Source organism: Dermacentor silvarum, chromosome 1 (genome assembly GCF_013339745.2).
Source record: "Dermacentor silvarum isolate Dsil-2018 chromosome 1, BIME_Dsil_1.4, whole genome shotgun sequence".
Lineage (NCBI taxonomy): Eukaryota > Metazoa > Arthropoda > Arachnida > Ixodida > Ixodidae > Dermacentor > Dermacentor silvarum.
This window is the reverse complement of record NC_051154.1, coordinates 181,223,531-181,250,092: the sequence shown is the minus strand read 5'-3', so window position 1 is coordinate 181,250,092 and position 26,562 is coordinate 181,223,531. Positions and strand designations below refer to the sequence as shown.

General features: G+C 50.8%; 1 protein-coding gene across 2 annotated transcripts in view; it reads right to left on the bottom strand.

Annotated features, from left to right (window-relative positions):
* Positions 1–26,562, bottom strand: part of LOC119436486 (uncharacterized) — a 190,806-nt gene that overhangs the window by 15,971 nt on the left and 148,273 nt on the right. For both annotated transcript variants that reach the window (XM_049658135.1, XM_037703344.2), the window contains exon 4: positions 24,264–24,468. In XM_049658135.1, the coding sequence (XP_049514092.1) occupies positions 24,264–24,468 (205 nt within the window). The remainder of the gene's footprint in view (positions 1–24,263; positions 24,469–26,562) is intronic.

Below are 26,562 nucleotides of genomic sequence, written 5' to 3'. Positions count from 1 at the left end.
CAGTGGAGCTTGTTAAGTTTCGCATTTTCGCTCGCCTATTTTCCCACTCCTCTTCGTTTCAGCCTCGCACGCCCGTTTCTATCGTCTTCGCCGTTCCCGCTCTCTCACTGAGCTCTGACCTTAACGAAGGAGCTTTTAATACTTCTAGGCTACCATGCCAGTTTAGCTCGCAAATTTTCCAACGAAGCTTGCGTCACAGCCGGTGCACGTTTCGATAGCCGTTCTGCACGTTTTGACTTGGTTATTACACGCTCGGCTCATTTCAAGGTACCATAAATATGCTCATCAGACGTGTATAGCTACGTCGACCGCGTATGCTTTAATTTTGAAGCTAGACATATGGTCTCCCGCTTCCTTAGTGCTCCTTCCGCTGAGTGGTTGCTGTTCCTGTTTCTCGAGAGCAAACGCTGTACGTTACGTTCCGAGCCGTTGTCGGCACATTTGGGCTTGATTACGCACTCGTTGCACGCATTTTTGCGGCCCGTGCATGTAACAGAACATATATTTTGTAGGCTTCATGGGATTTCTTCTGTTACCGGCATGTGGGCGTCATGCTGCTATACCCACTTCTGTGAGTCTGAGAGTTTAAGCGGCCTAAATAAACGATATTATAAAGAAATTCCTTAAGCATTATTTCCCGTTCACCAATTATGCGCTGTGTTTTATGACCAATGGCGATAGGTTCTGGTTTTCTAAAGGGGAGAAATGCTATGATTTAACGCATCGGACGTCACTATCCATTTATAGGAAAAGCGCGAACGCTAAAAATTCGGTTAAGTACTTACAGTACCCAATCTAAAGCGAGGCCCAATTCACAAAGCCTTGTTCGTAAGTGCTTTTTGCCATTGGCTTGCCGCCTTCGCTTATTGTATGTCCAGCATCAGGATTGGCTGGAATTTTATCTTACGAACGGTTCTAGCGTAATGGCTTTTTGTGTATACGGGACAAAGTTTTCAGAGTGTCGGCAAGACAGTATTTAAGTGTATGAACGACAGCATGGCTCTGCATAGATGATCGAGTGGTCATGCCATTACTGCTATAATGCCTAAAAATATCAAGAAAGGGAAAAGAAAAACTGTCAGCCTTTCCACTGGGGTGGAGATGGAAGACCAGCGAAGCTGTACTATGGTGGGAGTTATGTATTCACAATTATGACTATTAAAATGTGATGGTGTAATTGGTTATTTGAACTATTAAATAATGAGAAATATATATGATCCGGTGGTTTTCATTTATTTAGTGGCCACAGGGACCATGTACTTATGGTCGCTACGATACACCGCCATATGGTGTACGGCGAAGGTTAGCATGTTTTTCATAAACACATCACCAGCGCCGCGCGCGTTCGGTGCGAACGCGGGCAAAACGCCGCCATCTACAACAGTTCTGCGCGTTGTTTGTGTGACCGCACACAACCTCTGTCAAAACGCTGGGGTGAGCAAGCGCGCCAGCAGCACCAAGCGAAGGTTCATGCGGTCTATCGCTTCAACGGAAAACTGAGCGGCGAAAGCACAGCGCATACAAAGGTAGCAGCCGTGTTGCAGATCGCTTTCAAGATACGGTGCGCGCGACCACCCGGCGCCGCGAAAAGTACAAGTTGATCGCAGAGCAGAAGCCGCAACCCCTCCATCCCGCGCTGCCTTCCCGCTGTCCTCCTTTCGCTGTCCTCCTTTCGTGATTGAGACGCCAGTTGCCCTTGCGCCCGGTCGCAAGATACGCATTTGGTGCCGCAGCTAAACGTCGCCTCTTCTCCCTCCCTCCCTCTCGTCGCCCGACGGCCTTTCGCGCGACGGAAGAAGTGGCGTTTGCTCTCCGCCGTGCGTTAGCTCCCGCGAAAGCGCGCGTCCCTCGCGCGTTTTCACTCGCACATACAGCATATGGCCAATGAGAGTTTTTTTCTACGTCCGGACGCAACCATAGAAGACTGAGCCCTTAACAGCTTCGCTGTAAAAACAATTGTGCAGATCCCATGCACTGTGGGAATTAATGTTATGTGAAGCATTTCGCATGCAGCTAGCTATCCAGCACCGCTTGGGTATCTGTAAAGCGTTACCAGATGGACCGTCGTTTTTGTGTACTTCAAGCATTTGTGTGCGCGTGACGCGAGTGTGTGCGTCACGACAGCAGCGAGAAGACGACGACCGCGTTAGTACGACAGCGATGGCGTGACGACTGATTTTTTTTTTACTTCGTCGAGGAACATTACGAAAAACGTCACAACCTGGGGCCGAATTCACAAAGCTTTTGGCTCGTAAGTGTTCTTCTCCTCTGGCGAGTCGCATTCACTAATAATATGACCAGCATCGGGATAGGCGGAAATTTTTTTTACGAACAATTCTAGCCTAAGAGCAGATGCCAGTCAATCTTGATACTGGACATTTTATTAGCGAAGGCCGTCGGCCCATGGCGAACAGCACTTACGAACCAAAAGCTTTGCCAATTGTGCCCGTTTGGTTACGACTTTGGCCGATCCCGAGGGCGGTGCAGTCCAACCTCCTGGGTGCAGTTTAACGCATCGTCTTAAAGTGCTAGGAGCCACGAGGGAAGAGCGGGAGAAACTGGCACCCTCTCGCTTTTATCAGAAACGTGTTGATATGACGACGTGACGCACGCGAAAGGCAGTGGTATGAGATTGACTATCACTCCCGAGTCCGGAGTCTGAGGCCTAATGGAAACTGGAGAGTTCGGATGGGCTCTCGCTTGTGTTATGCGACGTGCTGCACGCGCCAAACGTCTGAAAGAGCTTGCTCGCGTTGGCACTATAGGGAAGTATGCGTGTGATCGCGGCATAACGGTACAATAAAGAAGAATAAAGAAAGATCTTGGCCTAAATTGTGCAACGACTGGGGGGCCCGAGGTTTGATCCCACCATCGGACACTTGTTTTTTTTTTTCTTAAGGAGGCCCGAAACGATACGACACAGGAAACTATCTATCTATATTACCGCTAAAGTTCCTAGGATATAATTTGCCAAAGAATGCTTCGCGTTAAAAACTCAGGACAGCTTAAAGTAATCGCAGCGATTCGCTCCGATATACAAATAAACAGCTTGTGTGCCTTGACTTCCTTGACTATAGCCTGTTTTACGCCTCAGTTACTTATTCAGTTGCTTGCATACAAAGCTGGTCGCTCGAGAGCAGGATTGAAGCAAAAGGCGGGGGGGGGGGGGGGGGGGGGGGTAGGTGAGCACATCTGGGATCGCACCGTGAGCTACGACGTGCTACTTGGACCATGGACTCTTGTGCGTCCCGCGCAACGACAGCACTTTTAGCTTTACTGCGATACGCCGGCATCAACGAGATGCCTTAATTATGCATGCTGTGTGTTTTGTGTGTCTGTCGTATGGTCCTGTGTGTATAATTTCACTTATCATGGCGTTCGTTTTCCAGGAGTTGCACGCAAGCCTCTCCAGTTTTCATTAAAGATCCTCTCTCTCTCCATCCGTAACAAATGCGGTTGTGATTGCCGCGATTGTTTTCATAACGGGAATCTCTGCGTTGCTCAGAAACAAAAAAAAAACAAAACAAAAAAAGCACATGTATGTCATCTAGCCTTACCAGCCGTCCTTGGTTTTGTTAGAGTGCCCCGGATAGTATTTAAAAACTCTCGAATCCCGACTTCTAGAGAGCCATTTGCCCCAGCTTTATGACTGGCGACGCTTAGAGCCACCTTTGCATTTTGCCTAGTGCATTTTAAAGGAAGTGAAAGTGGCAAGTGCTTAAACCTATACTAAGGCGATTGAGTTTCTTTTTTTTTTCTCTGTGCTGGCACATAGTAGAAAGGGCAAAGGGCACTTTATCGTGAGAATCTTCCAGGAGGACAACGAAAAAATAATGCCCGTAGAATGCGTTATAGCAAAGTCCAAGGTTAAGGTGACATTCCTTCGAAAATGGGAAAGCTTTCGTGGTGACATAGTGAAGGAGTCTCGCTTTTTGCAAGTGACAAGGAGCCACGACAGCTGTCTGATGCAGAGCAGTCATACATGATTAAAAATATAAGAAACATCAGCAAAATTAAAATTTAATTAACCGTGGTGCTCTGTCGCTTCGAATGTTTCTTTTTTTTGTTTTCGGAGGTAAGCAAGCAATATTATAATTACGTGTTCGTTTTCGGCGACTGGGTCACATTTCTACAAGGATTTCAATCTGTGGGCCCTTACTGGGCAATGAAGTGGACGATACCGTCTGTGCTGGCTTATTTTCGTTGCTTACGTTTAGTGCCTGTTCAAAACGTGGTTCACTGTGACTTCGCGTGCACCACATGCTCAACTACTAGAAGAGAGTGGATGCTGAATGGTGTTTTCCGACTGACGAAAAAAAAAAAAAAGACTGACTCTGGCCACTGACTACCGAATGTGATGGGCAGAGCTCTTTTCTGTTAGGTTTTCGCGTCTCCAGCGCCTGGGACTGATTTGTATTCAGATAAACATTCGGTATTTTTTCTGACAACACGGGTCTTTCGCGCATGTTTAGGTACGGGGCCGAGACTTTGTTTTAGCAGCGAGGGTCGTTACCTAACCCACTGCCCTAGCTAGACATTTTTTGTCAGGTGGGGAGAAAGGTGGAAGCGGGGGGGGGGGGGGGGGATGTGAGTACTTGAGAAATAAGTAAACTGAGCGGTCCAGGTCGATCAGATTCCCGTAAGCAGCGCGCTGATTGGATATCCTGCTTATCTTTCTGCACGAACATGAAAAGGAAAACTCAATGTGTATTCGGACACCGATTCCTGCAGATGTTTATGTCACAACCTTGTTCACTGCTATCTGCTGTGTACTTCCCGTATTGACAACCGCCACTCAAGCCATGGAACCTTCTTTAGTTGAGGGCAGGAGCAATGAAAATTACAGAATTAGAACGCAAATATCGTGTTCCCTTTCATATTGGCGCACCGTGGTAACACAAGCGTAGTGTCTTCCTTTTGCCTGCCTGTCATTATTATGTCCTAAAAAAGATTTAACTTGTCCTACCAATCTGGCATGATGTCTTCACCGCCGGTGCTTGTTTTTAACGTATACGCAAGCCGCATGCAAAATTTCGCAAGTAGGCTTCACCACACACCTAAATCGTAAAGGGGCGTATCTCGCGCTAGTCGTAGCAAGCACGCTTGAGAGTGGGAACGGGATGTTACGTTTTTATCCCGGTGACATTTATTAAAAGAGCACGTTTTCATAGTTTTTTTTTATTACTTTCTTGCACAGACTGGTGTGAACGTATACCTGCCACTCCCACTTCGGTCAAATATAATCTTAAACTCGACAAAAGTCTCCATAACAGCAGAACCACTGCTCTGTATATTTCATGTACGAGCTACAGCGTATGAGCCGGATAAATGGGACTGGTTTATTAAGGCTGCTGTGATAAGTGTGCCGTATGTATAGAAAACGCGAGCGCTGCCCTTGGAGCGCGAGTATCGCTACTTCTTAGTGGCCTCTTTTTTAGGGTATGGAGAAACCAACTTGCGGAGCTTTGCATATCGTCTTGGAGAAAGCGCTGACGCGTTGCTGTGCAAGTTATTCACCATTTCCGCGCCCAGAAGAGATCCAATAAGAAGTGTCTTTAACCACGCAGTGAGCGCCACCACGTTGCCTCGAGAAAATGTGCGTCCGCTACGGGGAGCGTGCGATCTTGAACACCACAGCCGCGTTTGTTGCATGCTTAACCAGTGCGGTTCTACGGCATGTTGGCGCAGCCATCTCATTAGGAAGGTACGTACAGCGCCATTGAGAGAACTCGTTGGAGCGCTGAGATGCATCGAACAGCTTGTCAGAAACACTTTAGACAGGTCCGGTCGTTATAATCAAAAGCGTACTTCAGTGTTCTTTTCGCAATGCGCCAGAGAAAAATAAATAAAAAATATAGTGGTTCTTGCCAGCTACTTCCGTTAAATCACTGTGCCTGCGTGCGTCCCACAAGCAGTTTGGGTTGTGAATATTTTGTTATCGCCTCTTTCTGCCGCGATCACACTTGTCTACGACAATATATATATATATATATATATATATATATATATATATATATATATATATATTGTGAAAGCAGATGTCTTGGTGCTCGTACTGATCAGCTGTTGGGTCCCCCTCCAAACGTCGCATCGTAACTTTTCTTTTCATCAGCTGCAGGTTAGCATAAAAATACGGGCAGCTGACGTATACCAGCGCAGTAACAATTTATGCTACAAACTGACCCTACTATCAAAATCACACATTTGTCATTAGGTATACACACCGCTTTTGACGTAACGACTTTACGGTTCGAACTTGTGAAACTGCACAGCAAGAAGGAACAAACAAAGTGAAGAAAGAACATACAAGAAAGGAAGAAAATGGTCGGAAATTAGCTCGTATACGCTGCGGTTGCGAAGCCCGCAACCTCAATAGTTTGCTCTGTAGCATTCCGACGGCTACGCAATCAGGGGCCTGTAGGATATTCCCTCCTATGCAACTGCAATAATTACGGAAGTTCCTTTTCATTTATTCGCGCGCAAGTATATATGTTTTTGTGAATGGCGTGGGACTGGCCGAGATGCCCTACTCGCTGCCGCCAGCAGGCACGATGGTCGTTCGCGCGGTGCATGCATGCGACAGCACAGCGGCTAGCCGCAGTGATTGCCTCCGCGTGCGCACCAGGGGGTCTTTCCTTCTTTCTTTCTTTCTTTGTTTGTGGTTATATTTATTTATTTTGAGCGAGCAGCAGGAGAGTGCATGCGCCCCCGCCAGTTGCTCATCATGCCGGCTGCTCTCTAACAAAGGCACCGTCCGCCCGCTCTTACCGCAGGCTCGCATACGCGCACGAGACCGTTTGAGCGGGCCACATGCCAAGCAATAATGCCAGCTATAACAGAGATAGCGAGATGCGCAGTCGGCAGGCTTTGCCGGTGTGTATGTTCGGATGGCCGACGTGTATCCACGAGATACGCAGACGATATTGCGTTCGCGAGCGCCCGCTGTCTCTCCTCTTTCTCTCCCTCGCGGTCTCGTCCCTGAGCCAGAGATGAGCGCAGATCGCTTCTATGCTGCTGCTGCCGCCTGTGCTACGGCTGCTGCATCGTGGATTGATGCAGCACTTTGATGCGCGAGCCCGCGCATCAAATTTGCAGGCTCGCTGTCGTCGGCCGGCGCACTGGCGAACTATGCGCGGCAAGAAGCCTCGGGAACGCGCCCGCGCGCGAAACAAAAGAAAGCGCACGCGCTTAGTTCCAGCAGCGTCATGGAGAAAGGGAGGGGCGGCATTTGTCACGAGGAGCGCTTTCTCCCCGACTAGCGAGTGTGAAAGACACATCGCTCTTCACGACTTTCTGAGCATCCTTTTGTCTCTCGTCGTTATATGGTGCATGGCGAGCGCCTCGTGATCCACTTCTCTCGGACCGCTTTGCTCGGCACACTTTTTTTTTTCTCGATTTTCCGTCTTTACTTTTCGCAAACGTGAGACAGGAGAGAGTGGAGGTTATAAAGCGGCCGCGTGGGTTTCAGCGCGCAATGTGAAATAAAGGAACGAGGCCTGTTGAAAACCAAGACAATAAACGCGCACATCAAGGCGGCCGAAGACGGCCGCGTAATGAACGCAGCTAAACCCGAGGACGAAACGAGTGGATTACCGGGTGGTGCCAAGGGCTGCGCACTCACTGAATACGTCCTGGTGGAAGTGGCGACGTTAGAGAAGGCGCTCGCTGTACACCGTGGCACGCCGAGACACGGGGCCGCATCTTCTCCCAACTTATTTGCTTTCTCCATTTGTCGCCTGACGTGCCCACGTTAGTCCGCGCCGAGTGAAAAACACCGCACTCGTGTCGTTGCCGTCGCGACTGTGCCGAAGCCGCGATTCCGATACGCGGTGTATGTATACATCCGTATGCAAAACGGAGCTCCCCGTCGGGCTCCGACGAAGCTTTGCTTCACGGCATCTTTTGGTTTAGATGTTTATCTCCTTCATTTCTTACTTCTTGGCAGTTTTTAGATTCCGCTTGCTCCGATATACTTGGCCTTCCGACAACATCCGATCGAGCTTCAGGAGCACTGAAACTGGCACGTCTCACTTCTCCTTTCGCCTCCACGGTGACAGGTCCGTTTTGTTTTGCTCCCGGTCTGTAGTCTGAATTTATCTTCAAAGCGCAGGTTGAATTTTGCTTTTTGGTCAACATTGGGCGGGAAAGCTGGGAAACGTTTTCGTCAACTTCCATTTGACCCACTGAATTTACAAGGAGAAGGATGGGTGCCGAATATTTGCATCTTCTTTTCATTTTTTTTTCTTTTCTTTGTTCTTCTTTTTTTTTTAATCTTTGTCCGTCGCCCGAATAAAGCTGCGCGCAGCACAGGTCTTCAGACGTATAGTATAATGCTCGAGAAACAAAGAGAATAGGACGGGGCGCCCAGGCGCGTTCAAATGCGTTCCTTCTTCTCGAAGGCATTTCTTGTTTTCTTTCGCGTCCTCGCCTTTTCCCTTTCCGGATATCTCCGCGCGCACATCTTTTCTCGGTTGCCTCCACATAGTCGCACGCTGTCTTTTCCGACTCGGCAGACGCGTCCGGGTGGTGATTGTCGGCGGCGGCCACTTGACTCGATTGAATATAGATGCGCTCCGGGTGCGTCAGCTCCGGGGCTTTTGGCGCACAAATGCATGCGAGCGTGAGCGCCGGCGCGCGCCCATAAGAAAACTGCTACGGGCACCGCTGCATGCAGAAGTCGGGAAGCATGCGATCTCCCGAGGAACACCGCGCTGCGCTCGTGAAAGGCGCGCGCGCACGCCTTGCAGAGGGGAGAGTGTCCTTGCCCCATTGTTCGGTCAATCTCTCTCTCCCCCCCCCCCCCCCCCTTCTTTCTTCTTCTTCTTTGCTTCAGAAAAATGCGAGCGCTACTTCCCGCCGAAACTGGCGCTGGCCGGCCGCCGTAGTGGCGGGGCGGCGGTGTTTTTGTGCGCGCGCGACACGGCGGCCGTGCCCGCACTGCCAAGCAGAGGAAGGAAGGGTGGAGAGGAAGCGCGCGGCACTGCGGGCGGCCCCAACGACTTGACACCCGCGCAGCAGGAAACGACGCCTCGAGGAAACTGCGTCGCAGTGAGTGTTTCCGCCTAGGGCGGCGGCGGCGGCGGCGGCAGTTTGGCGTCCGGGCCACATGCCTTGGTTGCAACTCCCTGCCCTCCTCTCTTTCCCTTATTCCCCCCCCCCTTTTTTTTTGTTTCCCAGGATGCTGTCCTTCGGGAGGGAACTCCCTATGGCGCAGAGGTTGGTCGCCTCGTCGGCTATACGGTGATTGTCTTTCAACTGGCGACAGCGCACGTATCACGCAACACGGAGAGCCGCCCGGTCCGACGCCCCCAACAGAAGAGCGTGACGAGATTATCTCGCTGCACTCGGCGAGAAAGATCCCTGGTTGAACGATGATGCCGAGCTGCTGCGGCTGTTGCTATTAGCACCGAGCGTGCGTGCTACATCCACGTCGAGTGCCCCTCCCTTCAGTTCGCACGACTTAGCATGTTTCGCGCTCCACCCGTTCGCGACGTCGCATCTCTGGAATGAGAATGCCACGCCACTCAAGCTCCACAGGTTGTCCTTAAGAAGCGGACAACGGAGCATGTTTATTGCCAATCGTTCGGCGTAATATATCAAGGCAGGAGGCAGGCAATGCTGGTGTTTTGAAGACAAAGCAGTTTTATATACATACATACATACATACATACATACATACATACATACATACATACATACACACACATATTCTTAACAAAACGTCCCTTTATGCATTGAAGCACAAAATTAACTGGAACGCCAATGCATTTTTCCGCAAAGTTCGGGAAGTAATATCTCGAAACTGGTGTACGTCATCCTGAGAATTAATTCTAAGTGGATCCGCCTTGCGAACTCCACGGCTACAATTTGAAAATTGCAATATGGGCCATCAGGTAATTAGCTAAAAACCTAATTAGTGAATGCTGTTAATTAGTCGATTATGCATTTCAATTTGATGTCCGCCTCTTCGAGTAGACCAGCTCATTAACTAGAATTGGGCTATCTGCCACAGGTAACCTTAAATAAATTTTGAAAGTGTTCACTGAAACACCCTGTATATATATATATATATATATATATATATATATATATATATATAGCTGCTGGCCACTCCAGGAAACAAGGAAATGGGGTGTAGTGGTGAAGGCCGGATATGACCGCTTCTTTTTCTCCCCAGTTTTCCCTGAGCTTCAGTGAGGTCAGTTCAACATGAAAACGCCTGATTGCGGACGCGAGATGGTGACGCCTGAGCTTTGCGCGGTTTCTGGGTCCTTGAACTTGACCGCCTGAAAGGCTCTCCCCAGGAGGCGAATAAGTTGACTGCAACAAATGGCCGCGTTACGACTTTTTGACGCCAGCGCCACCCTTCATCATCACGGTGCACATTAGCATTCGCATGCTTGATTGCATACATTGCCAATTTGTCTGTCATTAGCACGGTAAAGGCTCTTATCGTTTGCGTTCGCGATACATTACGGTCTTCGTTTGTACGCACATGGCTATCAGTGCGTTAAATGACCTCGCATACGTATCGCGTGCCTGTAAACGTTTTTCTATTTTTAACGTCAGGTTAACACGACCCCGGGGTGAGATGACAAGCCACGTTCATATTCTTCGCGTCTGGTAACCTATCAATTGGCGGTTTCAAAAAAATTACGATGGACATGATTTTAGCCCTTCAAAGCTTTCTGTAACTGGACTCTAGAGTTTTTTGTTAAAACCAAGAAGCATAAAAATAGACCATGGTACGTACATTGCAGAAGTTTGACTTTAGTAGAAAAAAATTGTTTAAATGCAATATGACACCTAAAATAAGCACGCTCAATTATGTTCTGTAGTTGGCCACCGGCAGATAGATTAACGATTAAAAGTACTTTGGCAGTTCTTGCTGTTATAAATTTGGTTGATACTGGGACAAAGAGTAAGGGAAATAGAAAGTTTCTTGCGGCCAGGCTCAAGTCAGAGCTCTGTCAGTTCCGGTCCAAATTTGTCAGTTCAAAATTTATTTTCTCAGCGGTCTAATATGACACTGAAGCATAACCAGTGCTGTAATTCGCCCTTCAGGCGGAACACTTCTCGCCACTTTTCAGGTGCATTCACTTCGGTTACGTAGTCGGCACTTATCACGGTCGCAACTACCTCATAGTGGCATCGTCTTAATCTCACGTTGAGTTGTATTCAGGCAGGGCGACTTCCCACGCACGCACGGAAGTCAGCAGACAGGAAATGTATAGCGCACTGCACACTCTGGAGAGGTTTAAGAAAGTTTTAAGAAGCGCAGGCACACGTGCGAAAAAGAACAACAACAACAACAGCATTTAATTCGATGTTTGTATACGTGTGCCTACGCTTCTCACGACTTATTAGAGAGTTTTAGATTATGGGGAAGCAAGCGTTGGGGCCCCCTAATCTAAAACTCTCTATTAACCAGCAGCTCCAAAGAAGGTTACTTTAGATACATATAGTGGGACGGTAATTGAAAAAAAAAGCAGTAAATACACAAGCCAAATGTTTGAGTAAAAAATGCAGGAGAGCAAATCGGCTGACACGGGCCCAATTGAATAAAACTTGCAATGAATAAAACATGCCTTATTGTTTGCGATTGCACTTGAGGACCAAAAGGATAATCGTAAAAATTTGTAAAGTAAGAGGGACGTAGCATAGCACTCCCACTGAACGTGTCTTCTATTGACGGTTTTATTGCTAAGTATGACTACTGAACATGACTTGTGGGAAGCACAGTATAATACGTTCAGTAGGCCAAACAATGGCGGCATCCTGGATTCTTTTGGCGAATTATCTAACCGAGCATTTCAAGTTAGATCATTACGTACGTGAGAAACTGATGCCGAGTCCATAATAAAGGTGAGCCACAGAAATCTTAGAAAAAAATGTGAGAAACACGGAATAAAGAACTTAATCCATGCGTGCGTTTTACGTCAGCTCTGGCACGTGCGGGTGGAATATATAGAACGTCGATACTGTTCTTACTCGCTAGAGAAGCTCTATAATTTCAGAATCAAAGTAGGTGAATCAGCGTTCTAATGGACCTTTTGAGGACACCTCGGTGTATACCAAGCTAGAAGAGCATATCTGTTTGATAGTGGGCGAGAAGTGACGTGTTTCACTGCAAGTTTGACCAAATGGCAGGGAGGCGCCGTCACGAAAAAAGGCTTCTTAGTTAAAAAGTGGCATTGCGCTTTCGCGAGACGATCACGTAAACACACTATCTGTACATGCACCAGTGCTGGGCGAAATTTTTGGGCGCTCTCGCACAATGCGCAGAGGCCCTTCGCAGCCACTTCATCCCGTTTCAAAACAGCGCACTAAATCGATTTTAGCAGAAGTGAAGAAGGAAAGAGATACTCATCCAGGAAGACTTGTAAACATCATTGATTTTTTCCCCTCTAAGGGCAGTCTTTATAGGTACTTCCCAGCAGCACTTGAGGCGTCGCCATGGCTTTTGCCGCAAGTGCGTTGTCCCGGAAACTCCGTGATGACCTAGCTTCCCTATATAACGAGCGCAGAGGTTCTTTCTTATCTTGTAGTACTTGCTCTTTGTATTACCAGAAGTAGTTTAAAAGGCACACACCGAAAGAGTAAATGCTTTGTCAGCGCTGCAAATTGTAAGTGTTGTTTACATTGACTGAAAATATATTTTTACCAAGAAGAAAGAAAAATCAAGCAGAGCAGAGCAAATTGAACCCAACGGTGGTCATTGTGTTCCGTGTAAGAAGAAGGCTGCAGTACGATAGCCTTATGACCACGGTTCGGCGTAAACTTCCAGATCGTGCACACTTCTGCACGAGCTGGAACCAATTGGCTTTCCTTTGTCCCGGGCTCCTGACCAGCCCGGACCATAGAATTGTGTGCCTAGCTACATACGAAAACCCTCTTCAGCGCGACAGTGATGTGTAAATGTTACTGGCGAACGATCCTGCGCGAGACAGTGCGGATATCGCGCTGTGAAACACTGTGATAACCAGCGTGATGTTGTGCTGTAACTATCGCTGCCCCTTCTTCGCACTCTGAACAAAACTGTAGTTTTTCAAGCGAAGCTTGTATACGCTAGCCTGCGCCGGCGATGGAACGCTAAAAAAAGCAGCTGCGCTCGTGCTCGGCACGCGCTCGTGCCACTGCTCCCGCGTTCGTCATCGTCGTCTGTTTCTACAGCTGGCTGCGTTGCCGCTAATCATTCCAGCGTAGAATTTCGCTTCTCTTCTGCCGTCGTAATGGGGAGGCCGCGTTTACGGAGGTACGAGCCATTGCTTAAGAGAGTATGAGCCATTCATTGTCTTACGTGACGCACATATTTAATTTTGAAGAAATTTCATGGAAATCCCTCCAGAATGAACGGGCTCGGAAAAGGGCTCGTAGTCGACGTGCCGATTCTAGCGTGAGGGCTTTCGAAGCTCAGGCAAGGCGTCAGCGAATAGCCGCGGACCCCGAGTTGCGGAAGCGCGATGTTCAGGCCTAACATCAGCGGAGAACCGCCGACCCCGAGTTGCTGGAGCGCTATGTTGAGGCCAAACGTCAGCGTCGTCTAGCCCTCCAGGAACCCGACAACGGTGGTGCGCGCCTCGGCAACGCTAGCGCCAACTTCCCCGGTGCGACGGCCGGGTTTCAAGGCGAGTTTCTCAACCGAAATTTCGGAGCCAGCTGCAGTGCGTGTGACCGGTTGTGGTCCGAGCACAACGTGGTACTCGTCAGTGCAATTCGTTCGGAGGAACATCGAAGAAACACACGACAGGCTTCGCTTACCTCCATCTCCTCAACAAGGGTGGGGCTATTGTTTTTTTTTTTTGTTTACCTTTCTTAATTTTTTAGTACTTTCGCACGCGGAAAGTCATTGTCCGGTTTTTTTTTTTTTAAGTACACTTGCTCAGTAAGCAGTCGCTACATGGTTCCGGGCGTGTTCACTTCCAAGACGGAAGTTCGCGGAGTTGTTTCAGCGCCCCGCGAGTAGAGAGGCACGTCAGCTCGCTTTTCAATTCAGCTCCGCGCTGCCGAGAGAGAAGAATTCTAAGCATTTTTGCGGCGCTCGAGCTCGCCGGGCAGGGGACGAACGCCTGCGGCGCATTCGTCCGTTTCGTCCGAGCGCTGCCGCCTGATTGGAGAGCGAACGTTCTCGAGATGCTTGAGCGGAGTGAGCTCGCCGAGGCCTCGGGGCGCATGTGCGGCCGCGTCGCAGTGGAGGCCGACGCACATTCTCCGGCTTCCTTCCTGGCTAGTAACGAATCGCGGGTGCCTACCCTCGGGGCTTCGCTGTCGAGCGAGGCTCTCCTTTCCTCCGCTCGTCCCACGGAGCCCTGTTTTTAGGCAGCGCTTCTTCCAAAGCGGGGAAAAACGGTCGAGCGCCGCGCGGTCGTTCCAACTGTTGCGTTCCGTGACTCGAGCCAATATTGCAAACTTCCTCCAGCAGAATGTGCCTCCGACTTCCTCCGACAAAAATTTAAAGAACAAGAGCAAAGAACGGACGTTTTGAGACAGAACGCGTGCCTGATTAGTGCGCAGAGTCAACATCTTCTTGTATTTAGCGCCATGTTTTTTTTAAGTACGACTGGACATTTTAAAGCGAACAGCCTTCTTTCACCCGTTTTCGTGGTTGGCGGTCGGCAGTCGGTGGTCGGATGCAAAAGGCACGTGCTCATTGAGGGAACACGGGCAGCAGCCTTCGCCAACGGAGTCCCGGACTGTACTGTACCGACCACGTGAACCCTCTTTTTTAAAAGACGCCAATAAACATTTTCATGATCATCTCGCGCAACCGAGTTAATTGCGGGCCGCGTTCGTCGCAGCTCTTCGTTACGCACTTTGATGTGTCCGAAGGTTTAGATGCGGTAGTTCGTTCGCTCGCTCGTTGGTTCGTCCGAGTTGTTCGCTTACTTGGACAATCATCGTCGATTGTTTATACACATTTTCTTTTTCTCCTGCGTCGAGAGTGCGTCCGACCTTAGCGACAAAGACACGAAGTATTGCTTGTACTCCGCGTTGTGGCAGCTCACTTGACGAGCAACAGCGTGGCAGATTAAGGTTTCCATTAATATAACTCAACTCTGCGTCAATATAATATCTGCTAGCGATGAGAATAAGCGGTCTGGCGATTTTTGTGTCTTTTTTTATGCTAAGCTTTTCCTCAAATAATCAATGGCTTATAAATGATCATATACAGTCAACTATCAATGAAGCCAAGGCAACCATCGAAGCTTTCCTTGGCTTCATTGTCTATTGGCTGTATTGCTGTATTGATCATCAAGAAAACATCGAGCACCTCGGTTTCGCTTCTGCGCGCGTTTATATATATATACATGTATATATATATATATATATAATGTGACGTGAGGAGGAGGAGTTTGCGGACGGAGACAAATATTGTCGCCCCAACACTAGCTGCAATCTTCGTCTTTCTCGCCGTCCACCAACTGTCCATCTGTACTATACCGTACAGGTGTACAGTGTACACCGTACACTGTACCACACACACACACACACACACACACACACACACGCACGCACACACACACACCACACACACACACACACACACACACACACACCACACACACACACACACACACACACACACACACACACACACACACACGCACGCACGCACGCACGCACGCACACACACACACACCACACACACATATATATATATATATATATATATATATATATATATATATATATATATATATATATTCACGCCGCAAAATGAATGTACTGCACGGAATATTTCGCGGCAGCAGTGGGTAGGGTTGCTACATTTTCGTGTCGGGTGCGTGTGGATGCAGGCGCACAGGTAACGCCTCCGCCTCGCGCCTATACGGACAACTTCATGCAACAACTTTGGGGAAGTGGAGGCCCTCGAACACGGTGCAGTGCTTTCGAGGGTCCGCGGGAGGAACTCTTGAGCTGCTACCGCGCGCACCGCTTACCGGCCGACAGCGCCGAGGTGCTCTTATGCCATGCTCTTATGCCTGCCTGAGGTCTGCTATGGCAAGCTCCCCGGGAAATCAACGTGCCTGGTGCAGCCCCAGCGAGGTCATCAGCGAGGCTCACTGCCTTGTGGCTATGGACGCGGAGTCAACTGCAGTGACACCCGGCCAGAGGTCAACTATGGCGAGCTGGTCGAGGAAATGAGGTTCCTGGTCTACCACCAGCGAGGACACCGAACTGTACTCGGTCACAGGCGATGACTCGTCAGATGACAGCTTTGAGTCTGTGATGAGCAGGAAGGCCAAAAGAAGGCTTCTCAAGGTGTCTTCACCAGCGAGTACATTAACAACGAAGACAAAAAGTGAACGCTGGCCGCACTCCGTCCTCTTCGTGCCCGAGGAGTCCTCCATCAGCCTCCGAACGCTTAACATGCAAGCTCTTTCCGTGTTCCTCGAGGGGGTGGCGCTGAATGACATAAGAGAAGTTCGAATAAACACGCGGAAGAATGTCCTCGCTGTGGACGCGACAAATGGTAGCGCGTTGGACAAGCTTCGGAAAATAACAGATTTGGGAGGCATCAAAGTCCGACCGCGTGTACCATTAGACGAATCCAGCATGGCGGGCGTCATTTACGACATTGATTTGGCCATAGCGAACTCGGACCTGCCAGTTCTCATCAAACCAGTGACCGAAGGAGTTATCGATCATCACACATGTGCTCCGCCTTGGTAACTCCCGCTGCGTGAAGTTGATATTCAAGGGCGATTCCATTCCGTCGCATGTCAAGATTGGCTACTTCCGACATGCTGTTCGCCCATTCGTGCCCAAGCCACTTCAGTGCCAAAACTGCATTAAGATCGGCCATGTCAAGGGCGTCTGTACAAATAGTACGGTTTGTCCACGCTGCGCTGAGTCGCATACTGTGGACGCTTGCCGCGCAACACATTTAAAGTGCAGTAACTGTGATGGATCCCATGATGCCTCATCCAAAGTGTGCCCGAAAATCCGGAGAGAAATTGCCATGCTTAAACAAATGGTCAGAGACAGCTTGTAGCGCCCACCGACGCCGCAGCGCGGAGCGCTTTGTTCGGCGCTCTCAGCCGGTGCCTTAGCGCCGGCTATCAAAGAAAGAGAAAATAAAAGAAGCGCAGCGCGTGCTCGAAGCGCAAGCTCGGCACGCACAGGTTCGTTCTAAAAGCCAGCCACGCTGGTCGTCGCAGCCCCGTCGCTCGGCTCGCCGCCTACGCCCTTCTTACCAGGGACGACGGCACGCCTCGTACAGCCGCCGTCACGTCCCTTCTACATTGGTGACCCGGGAGAACGCGCGTTCCACCGAGCGACACGCTGCCATGGCTCACTGGCCGGAGCCGCAGTTCGACCCACCACTGCCGCCGTTCTCGTCCAGCTACGTCGGCGCATGGTTCGCTCAGTTCGAGGCGGCTCTGGAGCTGAACCACATCTGGATCCAGGAGTTCAAGCACGCGGTACTCCTCGACGTCCTGCCGCTTGCTCTCCAGCTCCACCTCGGCGTTCCATCGCCTGGCCCGCGCCCGTACGACGAACTGCGGCAGCGCGTGCTCGACTTCTTCGGTGTTGTCTACCACCCTCTTCCAGAGGTAGACCGCACGGTGCGCGAATCGCTGCCTGCGTTCCCACCGCCAGCGCTACCCGCATCACAACCTGTGCCCGGAAGCCACCACCAGGCAAGCCTTCCTCCCTCGACTTGCCCCGATACCGTCTCGGCGACAACCCGATGCGCTACCGCACAGTCCTCGGCCTCCGGCTCTCTCCAGGGGTCTCTTACGTGCGAGTACGCGCATAATGGCGTCACCGAGGGTATCGTCACGACCATGACACCGGCCACGTCACCGCATTTCTCGCCCCCAACGGTGGCAGGTGACAGTGGAGACCTCGCCGACCCAACGCCGGCTACCGTGCCCCACGCCATCGGGTCTGTCTCCAACGTTAATGCTCCTCCAACAACGACACCCGACCCGTCCACGCGGTCCGCTGAGCCGGTCTCCGAGGCGGCGCGCGAGCTCGGCACCGCAGCGATCCCACTGCCTACGACTCTGCCGGATAACGCCACCAGCGGACGTGGGTCACGACGACCTTCTGCGACCCCCGCTGCATCCCACGTCAGGCGTCCTCAACGAACCACCGGACGCACATGCAGGCCCTGACCCCACTTTTTCCTGCCGGTCCGTGGCTTCCTCGCGATGCACCCCATCGCCGGACGCGTCGGATCGTGGTCGCCTCCCGACAGGGTGTGCCACGTCCACATGCAATGCAAGCGTCGTGGCCCGTCCAGGGCTTCGACTGCATCGCTCGTGCGCGCACCCTACACGCCATGCAGCGGTGCGGTCCGTCATACGCCACCGGCAACGCTCGCACTGGTACCGTCGACGCGCCATTCGCCTCAAAGGCCTACCAGTTCCTCCTTCCTCAAGACGCATGTGCAGATTCTATCGCCGGCTGGACGCGCCCCTCCCAACAGCGTCCGTTCAGCGAGTACCTCGTCCGTTGCGGAGCTCCCAGTGCCGCCCGCCTGAGCTCTGCGCGGCAACTCGATGCCCTTCACGTTAACGACTTGGACTGTCCACGGACACTTTCGAAACGCGGTTTCACTGCATCGCCATTTCGACGTTCCGTCTGGGCGGGGGGCCCTGTAGCGCCCACCGACGCCGCAGCGCGGAGCGCTTTGTTCGGCGCTCTCAGCCGGTGCCTTAGCGCCGGCTATCAAAGAAAGAGAAAATAAAAGAAGCGCAGCGCGTGCTCGAAGCGCAAGCTCGGCACGCGCAGTGTCGCTCTAAAAGCCAGCCACGCTGGTCGTCGCAGCCCCGTCGCTCGGCTCGCCGCCTACGCCCTTCTGAGTAGGGACGACGGCACGGCTCGTACAGCCGCCGTCACGTCCCTTTTACAAGCTCATCCCACAGAGAAGCTGCTGAGAGTGTACGACGCCGGCGTAATCGTCGACGCAAGTGTACAAGATGGGGTGCTGATTATACGCAGAACATACCCAACCCACTACCTTCGAGTGCAAGTAAACATACAAGCACGAAGAGGATTGAGACTGAGAAATCTAACGCCGCGGAAGACTGGCCTGCGCTTCCGCGCACACAGCCTGCCAAGGAGCCATGATGTCTACTTCCACGCACACTTCGGTTGATGAAGTCACAAGGGTTGACCGAGAAATCATACCGATGCTGCGGTCCCTAATGAATGTCATTAAAGAGCTACTGACAAGTATGGCTACTCCAGCCGCTCGAAGTGGCCTGCAAGTGCTGGACGCGCTGAGCCCAGTCCTAGCAGCCCTCGAGTAGATCCATGGATGGCAATCACCAATCGTTCCGCCAAGAGGTCAGAGAAGCATCTATTATCCAGTGGAACGTCAGAGGACTTAGATGTCGGATGCCTGACTTTCGTCAGTTTGTATTATACTCTAACCGTTTCCCAATCATCGTAATCTGTGAACCAAAATTATCAAACCCAATCCGGCTATCCGGCTACGAATCAATCATGTCCTCAACTTGCAGCGAAAGCAGCAAGGTCGTTGTGTTTATTCGTCGGGAGCTTAGCTACGTCGTTCAGCAAGTGCCACCTTATGATGAGAATCAGTATGTTTGCCTGACTGTTAAGAAGAAAAAGGTAGCCTTTACACTGGTGGTTACCTACTTATCGCCTTCAAGCCGGTTTGATAGCAAGAGACTAGAAGACATCTTGACAGGAGCCCCTGGTCCATGGATTATCACGGGAGACTTTAACGTCCACCACCCTATCTGGGGAAGCTCTAAAATTAACGCAACGGGCCGACGACTGGCTTCATTCGCATCTGACCATGTACTGTATCTGCTTAATGATGGGAGCCCTACCTTTCTACGAGGCTCATCATACAGCAGTTGCTTAGACTTGGCTTTTGTGTCACGTCGCTTTGCATCTCGCGTGAAGTGGTTTTTAGACATTGAGACGCATGGGAGTGACCATATCCCCAGTTACCTTAAGATCAAAGGTTTGGCCAGCTGCCATTCGCCAAACACAATCCGGCGAATTGACTGGTCTATATTCGAAACCAGCATGGAAGAAGCTTGTCGCAACGGTCTCCCTTCTGGCCTTCAGCAAGCGATCAAGGAGGCAACGCAGAATGCGATGTGCACGCTGATATGCACTTCAAGGTTCTTAAAATCCGACGTGGAGTTTGAGTGACTCCGTGTGTTTCGTCGGCGGGCCGAGCGAAGATACCGACGCACAAAGTCCATCCATGATCTAAGAATAGCCAGACGCACGCAAAAGAAGATCCAGCGCCGAATGGCCAAACTGGAATCTCAACGGTGGGCAAAATTTTGTGAATCTCTAGACCCCCGAAAATCTCTTTCTCATATATGGAGACCCGTGCGAGGCTTACGTACATTTCCCGAACAACGCGTGCCATTCAAAGCCCTGGCACTTTTCCAACGTCGAGAGGACATCGAGGTAGCGGAAGATTTCTGCAGAAAAATTGCATGCCAATCAACGTACACAGGCTGCCTTGGTACGAATAGCATTGAGCCGCATACACGGAATTCACGCATGGACTTGCCTTTCACCACCGAGGAGCTTGATGCGGCTCTTGCTTTGTGTAATCAGTCGTCGTCTCCTGGACCAGATGGCATATCGTACCGCATCTTGTGCCACCTGGGTGAGCGAGCACGAAATGCCTTGCTGGATATATTCAATGAATCCTGGCGGGATGGAAACGTTCCTCAAGAATGGAAGACATGCCGCCTGGTGCCACTCCTCAAACCTGGCAAGTTACCACTAGAGCTCGCGTCATACCGCCCAATCGCGCTGGCAAGTTGCGTAGGGAAGGTGATGGAACGCATGATCCTTGCCTGATTGGAGTGGTCCCTGGAACGCTACCAAGTTTATCCAAACGCTATGGCCGGCTTTCGATGTCTCCGCTGCTCCATCGATAATGTCATCGATCTGGTCACTTACGTCCAGCATCAAAAGAGATGTAAAAGATTATCTGTCGCTATGTTTCTGGACGTAAAAGGAGCTTATGACAGTGTTGCTCATGATGCCATACTTGATGCTCTGAAATCGGTTGGCCTTGGTACCGGTGGCCGCGTGTACCGGTGGACCCGCAACTACTTACACATGAGGTCATTCTTTGTGCAAACCGAGTACGGTCCGACGTCTCAACACTGCACATACCGTGGTGTTCCCCAAGGTGGCGTCTTGAGCCCCACACTATTCAACCTTGTTCTTGTCGGTCTCGTGGAACGCATACCAAATGATTTCCAGATATCAATGTACGCCGATGACATCTGCGTGTGGACGTCAGGTGTGACACGTCCTGAGGTGCGCACGAGACTTCAAAAATCTGCGACATCAATTTCGGCGTATCTCAGCGAACAAGGCCTACATATTTCACCTGAGAAATGTGCGCTGGTCGCGTTCAGGCGGAAGTCAATGAAGTCTTACACCATATCCCTCAATGGGCAAAACGTCTGTTACGCCAGGACGCATAGATTCTTAGCGGTGATCATTGATCGAGACCTCAGCTGGAATCCCCAGTTGACCTACCTGAAGAAACGCCTAACTGCCATTTCACGCGTTTTTCAAATTTCTTAGAGGGAAAACGTGGGGAGCGTCAGTACACGCAATGTTACAGCTCTACAGGGCAATGTTTCTCGGATATCTGAGGTACAGCTTACCTGTACTGAGCAATACCTGCAGAAGCAACATCCGCACAATCGAAAGTGCTCAAGCGCAGGCACTAAGGGTTTGTCTTCGATTGCCATGATGCACATCGACAGCGGAAACAATTGCAATAGCACAAGATTACCCAGTGACAACTCATGACATTGGAAATGCTCAGAGCACACATCAGGCACATTGCCCGCTCCCCTTTCCATCACCTTGCCACGCTGCCAAATGACCGACCCAATGCCTTCTTTTGCCAGGCGATATCGGCGTACCGTGCCGAGAGGCTGCTATCACCTCCTTGGTGTTTGGCTCGTCCACAAGTTCGACTCTCGGTACCAGGGATTCGAACGAAAGCAGGACTCTCGTCCCCAGCTCTCAAGCAGCTATCTCTCCTCATGCTGCACGAGACATACAAGGACCATTTTCACATTTACACTGATGGCTCGACAACTCTTCACGGATCTACAGGGGCTGTGATCTTCCCCGCAAAAGCCGTGACCCTTCAGTTTCAAACTTCTCACCGGACTACGTCGACTGCTGCGGAGCTTGCTGCACTTCGCTGCGCACTACACATGATTCACGAAGACTTACCACGAAGATGGAGCATATTTACAGATTCGAAGGCCGCACTGCATTGTCTGCTATCCGCTCTACGTCGTGGACCACAAGACCAACTTGTGCTGGAAATAAGACATCTTTATGACCAACTAGCAGAAAAAGGACATGACATCACTTTTCAGTGGCTCCCAGGCCACTGCGGCATCATGAGCAACGAACAGGTCGATGAAGCTGCGAGGAGGGCTCACGAAAATGCTGTGAAGGAACCCATCCCGTTATCAAGAGCCGATGCAGCAACAAAGCTTCGCATAATCGCGCGTGATGCCACACGATCCATGTGGAACACACCTGGTCTCCAACATACTCGACTGCACCGCCTGGACCCATCCCTCCGACTACGCATTCCATCTGGCCTTCCTCGAATCAAGACAACTGCTCTCTGCCGACTGTGGCTTGGAGTATCCTTTACGAATGCTTTTGCTTGTCGCATCAGAATGGCTGACAGTGGTGCCTCTTATACTTGCGGCAGCGAGGAAACAGCCGTCCAACAGATCCTGTGTCATTGTCCCCGCTACAGCTCCCAGAGACAGTCGCTCGTAACGGAGTTGGCACGCCTCGACGACCGGCTGCTTTCTGAGCAGATGATTTTAGAATGCCGGCTGATACGGTCTTCACAGCAGAAGGCGACGAGGGCGCTACTGAAGTTCCTCCGGTCAAGCGACCTATTTGAACGACTGTGACGCTCCTGAGTTCCTTTGTGTATGTGTGTTTTTTTTTCTTTAATCTCCCTCTCTAAGTGTGTGTATTTTTCTTTATCTTTCTGTCTCCCCTTACCTCATCCCCAGTGTAAGGTAGCAAACTGCATATCTACCTTCCGGTTAACCTCCCTGCCTTTCGCATCTCATTTATCTCATCGTCTGGTAAACGGATGCATTCAGATGCCATCGAGGGAGACTGCTTAATTTACGGCTAATTAAACATGGAAACATGATATAGCGAAAAAAGCGAGGTGACCTGGGTGCCTCACTGATTGGAACTCTGTTTTATCAGAATGGTGAATTGGGCAACTTGGTGTGCCATCTTGTTATAACGGCGAAAAATGTGTAGACATAGGAACAAACGTCTGACAACACTCAGACCACTGTGTACAAAAATTGGTGGAACAATGTCGGCGTTACAATCCGTATTTAATTTTTTCTCTCCCTTCTGGGTGTTTGCCTTTTTTCTGGAAATATGATATTGATACTGAGGTTACGTTAGTCTACAGGCAAAGCATCCATGCGTCTGTGCTTTGCACTTGTGCGATCCGACCTTGAGGCGAGAAGCTATAGCTGTGTTTGCAGTGGTGATCGCTTGCACTGTCCTGTCGAATCGGTGAATCGGTAAAGCATGGGTGGCTGGCTCTTCCGTGGTTCACTACTTTCGACATTTATCATGCAATGCTGTTGTCTGCCAACTGTTGTTTCTCTAGTAAAAAATTCGATTCACCTAATTTTGAGGTGCTACACTTAACCTCTCGCAGCGTGCATGTGGTGATTGCACGGAATCATTCGTTTTGAACAAGTGTAGGCATGACGTATACAGCTAGCTATTCGCGGCAGTCTCTGCACTGTCAAGGAAGGTCGTGCGTGACCGAGGTAATGCAAGGATTATATTTCACTTCCGTTCCAAACAGGGCCCGAATTCACAGACTTCTTACGCTAAAATTGTTCGTAAGAAAGAATTTCATCCAATCCGTATGCAAGACATATTATTATCTAAGGCGGCCGACCAATGGCAAAGAACACTTACGAAAGAAAAGCTTTGTTAATCTGGCCCTAGATTCTTTTCGCCCTTGTTTTCTCGTTCGACTGAGCCCCACCCCGCTTCATGTTACCGTTAGGATTGGACAGTTACTGCGGCGTATAAGAATGAAACAGAATCGAACGAGACAAATCGTTATATTATGTCAGTCCCGGACTAGTCTAGGACTTATTGGGTTGCGCTAGCAGTGAAGTGGCTTAAAACTGGTGTGAACTGCAAGATTGTTGAGCACCTAGTGTTCCGAACTTAGTCTCAGATTTCACGCCACTCACCGTCGAGCCTCTGTTTGCGTTCACGGGCCTCCTCGTCTGCGGTGGCCCTGGCGGCGGCGTCTTGCGTCCTCGACTCGGACGCCTTCTCGAGCGTGGCGCAGGCGCGCAGCACGTACGCGTTCACCTGCTCCTGCTTCTCCTGACGGGGAAGCTCCAGCAGTACCCAGTACTGCGTGTCCAGGCAGGTCACATCCTTCACCATCGCCTGCGAAACACATAAGCCATGATTGGACGCCTGCCGACGGTCTCCCTGTCAACACTATATATCGCGGCGCTAACAATTAGCCCCGCGAACAAGTGTAAGCACTTATTTGATAAACATAGAGGGTTCTGGAGACGCGCTGCAGAATGGGGGAACTACGTGCATTTCTGGGTGTTTTTTGGGTGTTATACATGCATTCTGCCGCTGGGGAGCTCTTTTATTCTTGATATTTAGGCGATTCCTACGCATGAATATCCCCCCCCCCCCCCCACACACACACACACACACGCGCGCACGCGCACGCACGCATAATACTGAACGAGTCTTACGCATAATCACTTGAATCAGGATATGTTAACGCGACGTAACTGGGCGCTAAGTGCATTCTAGTTCCAATACTAAGCGCTTGTGGATGAATCACACCAGTTTCGCCTTCATTTCGGCGTGATGGTACATGTTCTCCGAGTTCGCGGAAAACAGAACGGTGGTGCCGTATACCGCAACGAGCAGGTATACGTGCATTACAAAAATGTTTTCGGGTAATCTCACCCTTGACAAGGGGGCAAGAGATAGGATTGGTGTTGTGATCTGTTGAATGGAGAAGTGCTAGTTTTTGGACTGTGGACGTCGTGAAACATTAGTGCCCCTTTGTCCTGCCTGAACAAAAATAAGTTCCCGCCAATTGCGCGCGTTGGTGCATTCAGCTTTAAAATGGTCGCACATTCACTGAACCTAAGCAGCGTGGGCAGTTGGGCTGACTGGTTCAGGAAAAATTAACATAAATGGTGCGAAAGCTGGGCGAGGGACGATGCGGATGTATAAGTTTAGCCAGCACTTCTGCTGTCCGCCTTTTTGTTTGGTCTGCTTGTGTCCTGTTTATGTTAATTCATTCGATGAAGCTCCGTGAAAGAAAAACAAAAACAAATTATCAGCGCGGTACATCCGCCGTCCGACATATCCGCGTCGTTGCTAGCCGGAGCATCTGTGTCCAAGTTGTGCGAAAAAGGGGCAGAAAACTCGAGCGATGGCAAACTAAAAAGAATAAAGCGCAATGGAAGTGTCCATCGCTTAACGTATGTACAAAAAGGCTGGGGCTACACCCGAGCTGGCAGAGATTGGCTTTCGCGGCAGCTTCCGCGAACACGGCTGGACGCGGCTGGGCGAGCGGCCGCAGCCGAACAATGAGCGGCCGCGAGTCTCGCGTTTCTCGTGTCTGCATGCCCGGCGGTTACACACGCACACAAAACACGAGTAACGGGAGCTGCTGCACGGGCGCGCAGCAGCAGCGCGTCCTTCGGCGGCTGCGGTGCGGAAGCGTGGCTCCTCCGAGAGGCGAGCGAGCAGCCCGAGGGAAAGGATTCGCCGGCGGGACACACGATGCCCGTCGAGCCACACTAAGAAGCTGTCGCCAGCGAAGAAGAAAACGAGGAAACGAGCGCCGGGATGAGAGCCTCCACACGCCCACACTCCCGGGCGAAGACGAAGAGTGGACCAAGAGGAGCGCGCGGAGTAAGCCGGACAGGCCATCGATTGGCGGTGGCCCTGGGTGCCCGACGTGATGGCGCCGGCGCTAAGTACGCGCAGCTCAAGTGGGGGTCCCCTGGCCGGACCGGCTTCTCGTGCATGCCACCGCAGCGCCGTCCCACCGCTTCCGGGGGAAAACACGGCCATCCTTCGGAGGAGCAAGTCGGGGACAAGCGGTGCTACTCCTCGCGTACGGAAGAAGGACGCCTTCAGGGACGTGTGTGTGTTTTTTGGAGCTGAGAACAACGACTCCGTGCTAGCAACGCCGCGCCGACGGCTGTGCCGATCGGCCCGCGTAGCCGGCATGCCTTAGTGAGCTCTCCTGTAAAGCTAGCTTTTTCTGCTGCCTTGTCTTTATGTGGCTTGGCTGCCTTTTAACGCGGAAGAGGGGGGGTGGAGGGGGTAATGACTCCCTGGATCTTCTCGATGAGCGCGTGCGTCCTACCGGGAACTTTCTTTGTTCTCCAGGCCGGCACGCTTAGGAACAGCCTTTCAAAGTTTTGTGGGCGCGTCATGAGCAGGCGCCCTGTATCTGTTACATTTAGGAAGCACCACCTCCCTCTCTTTTTCGGC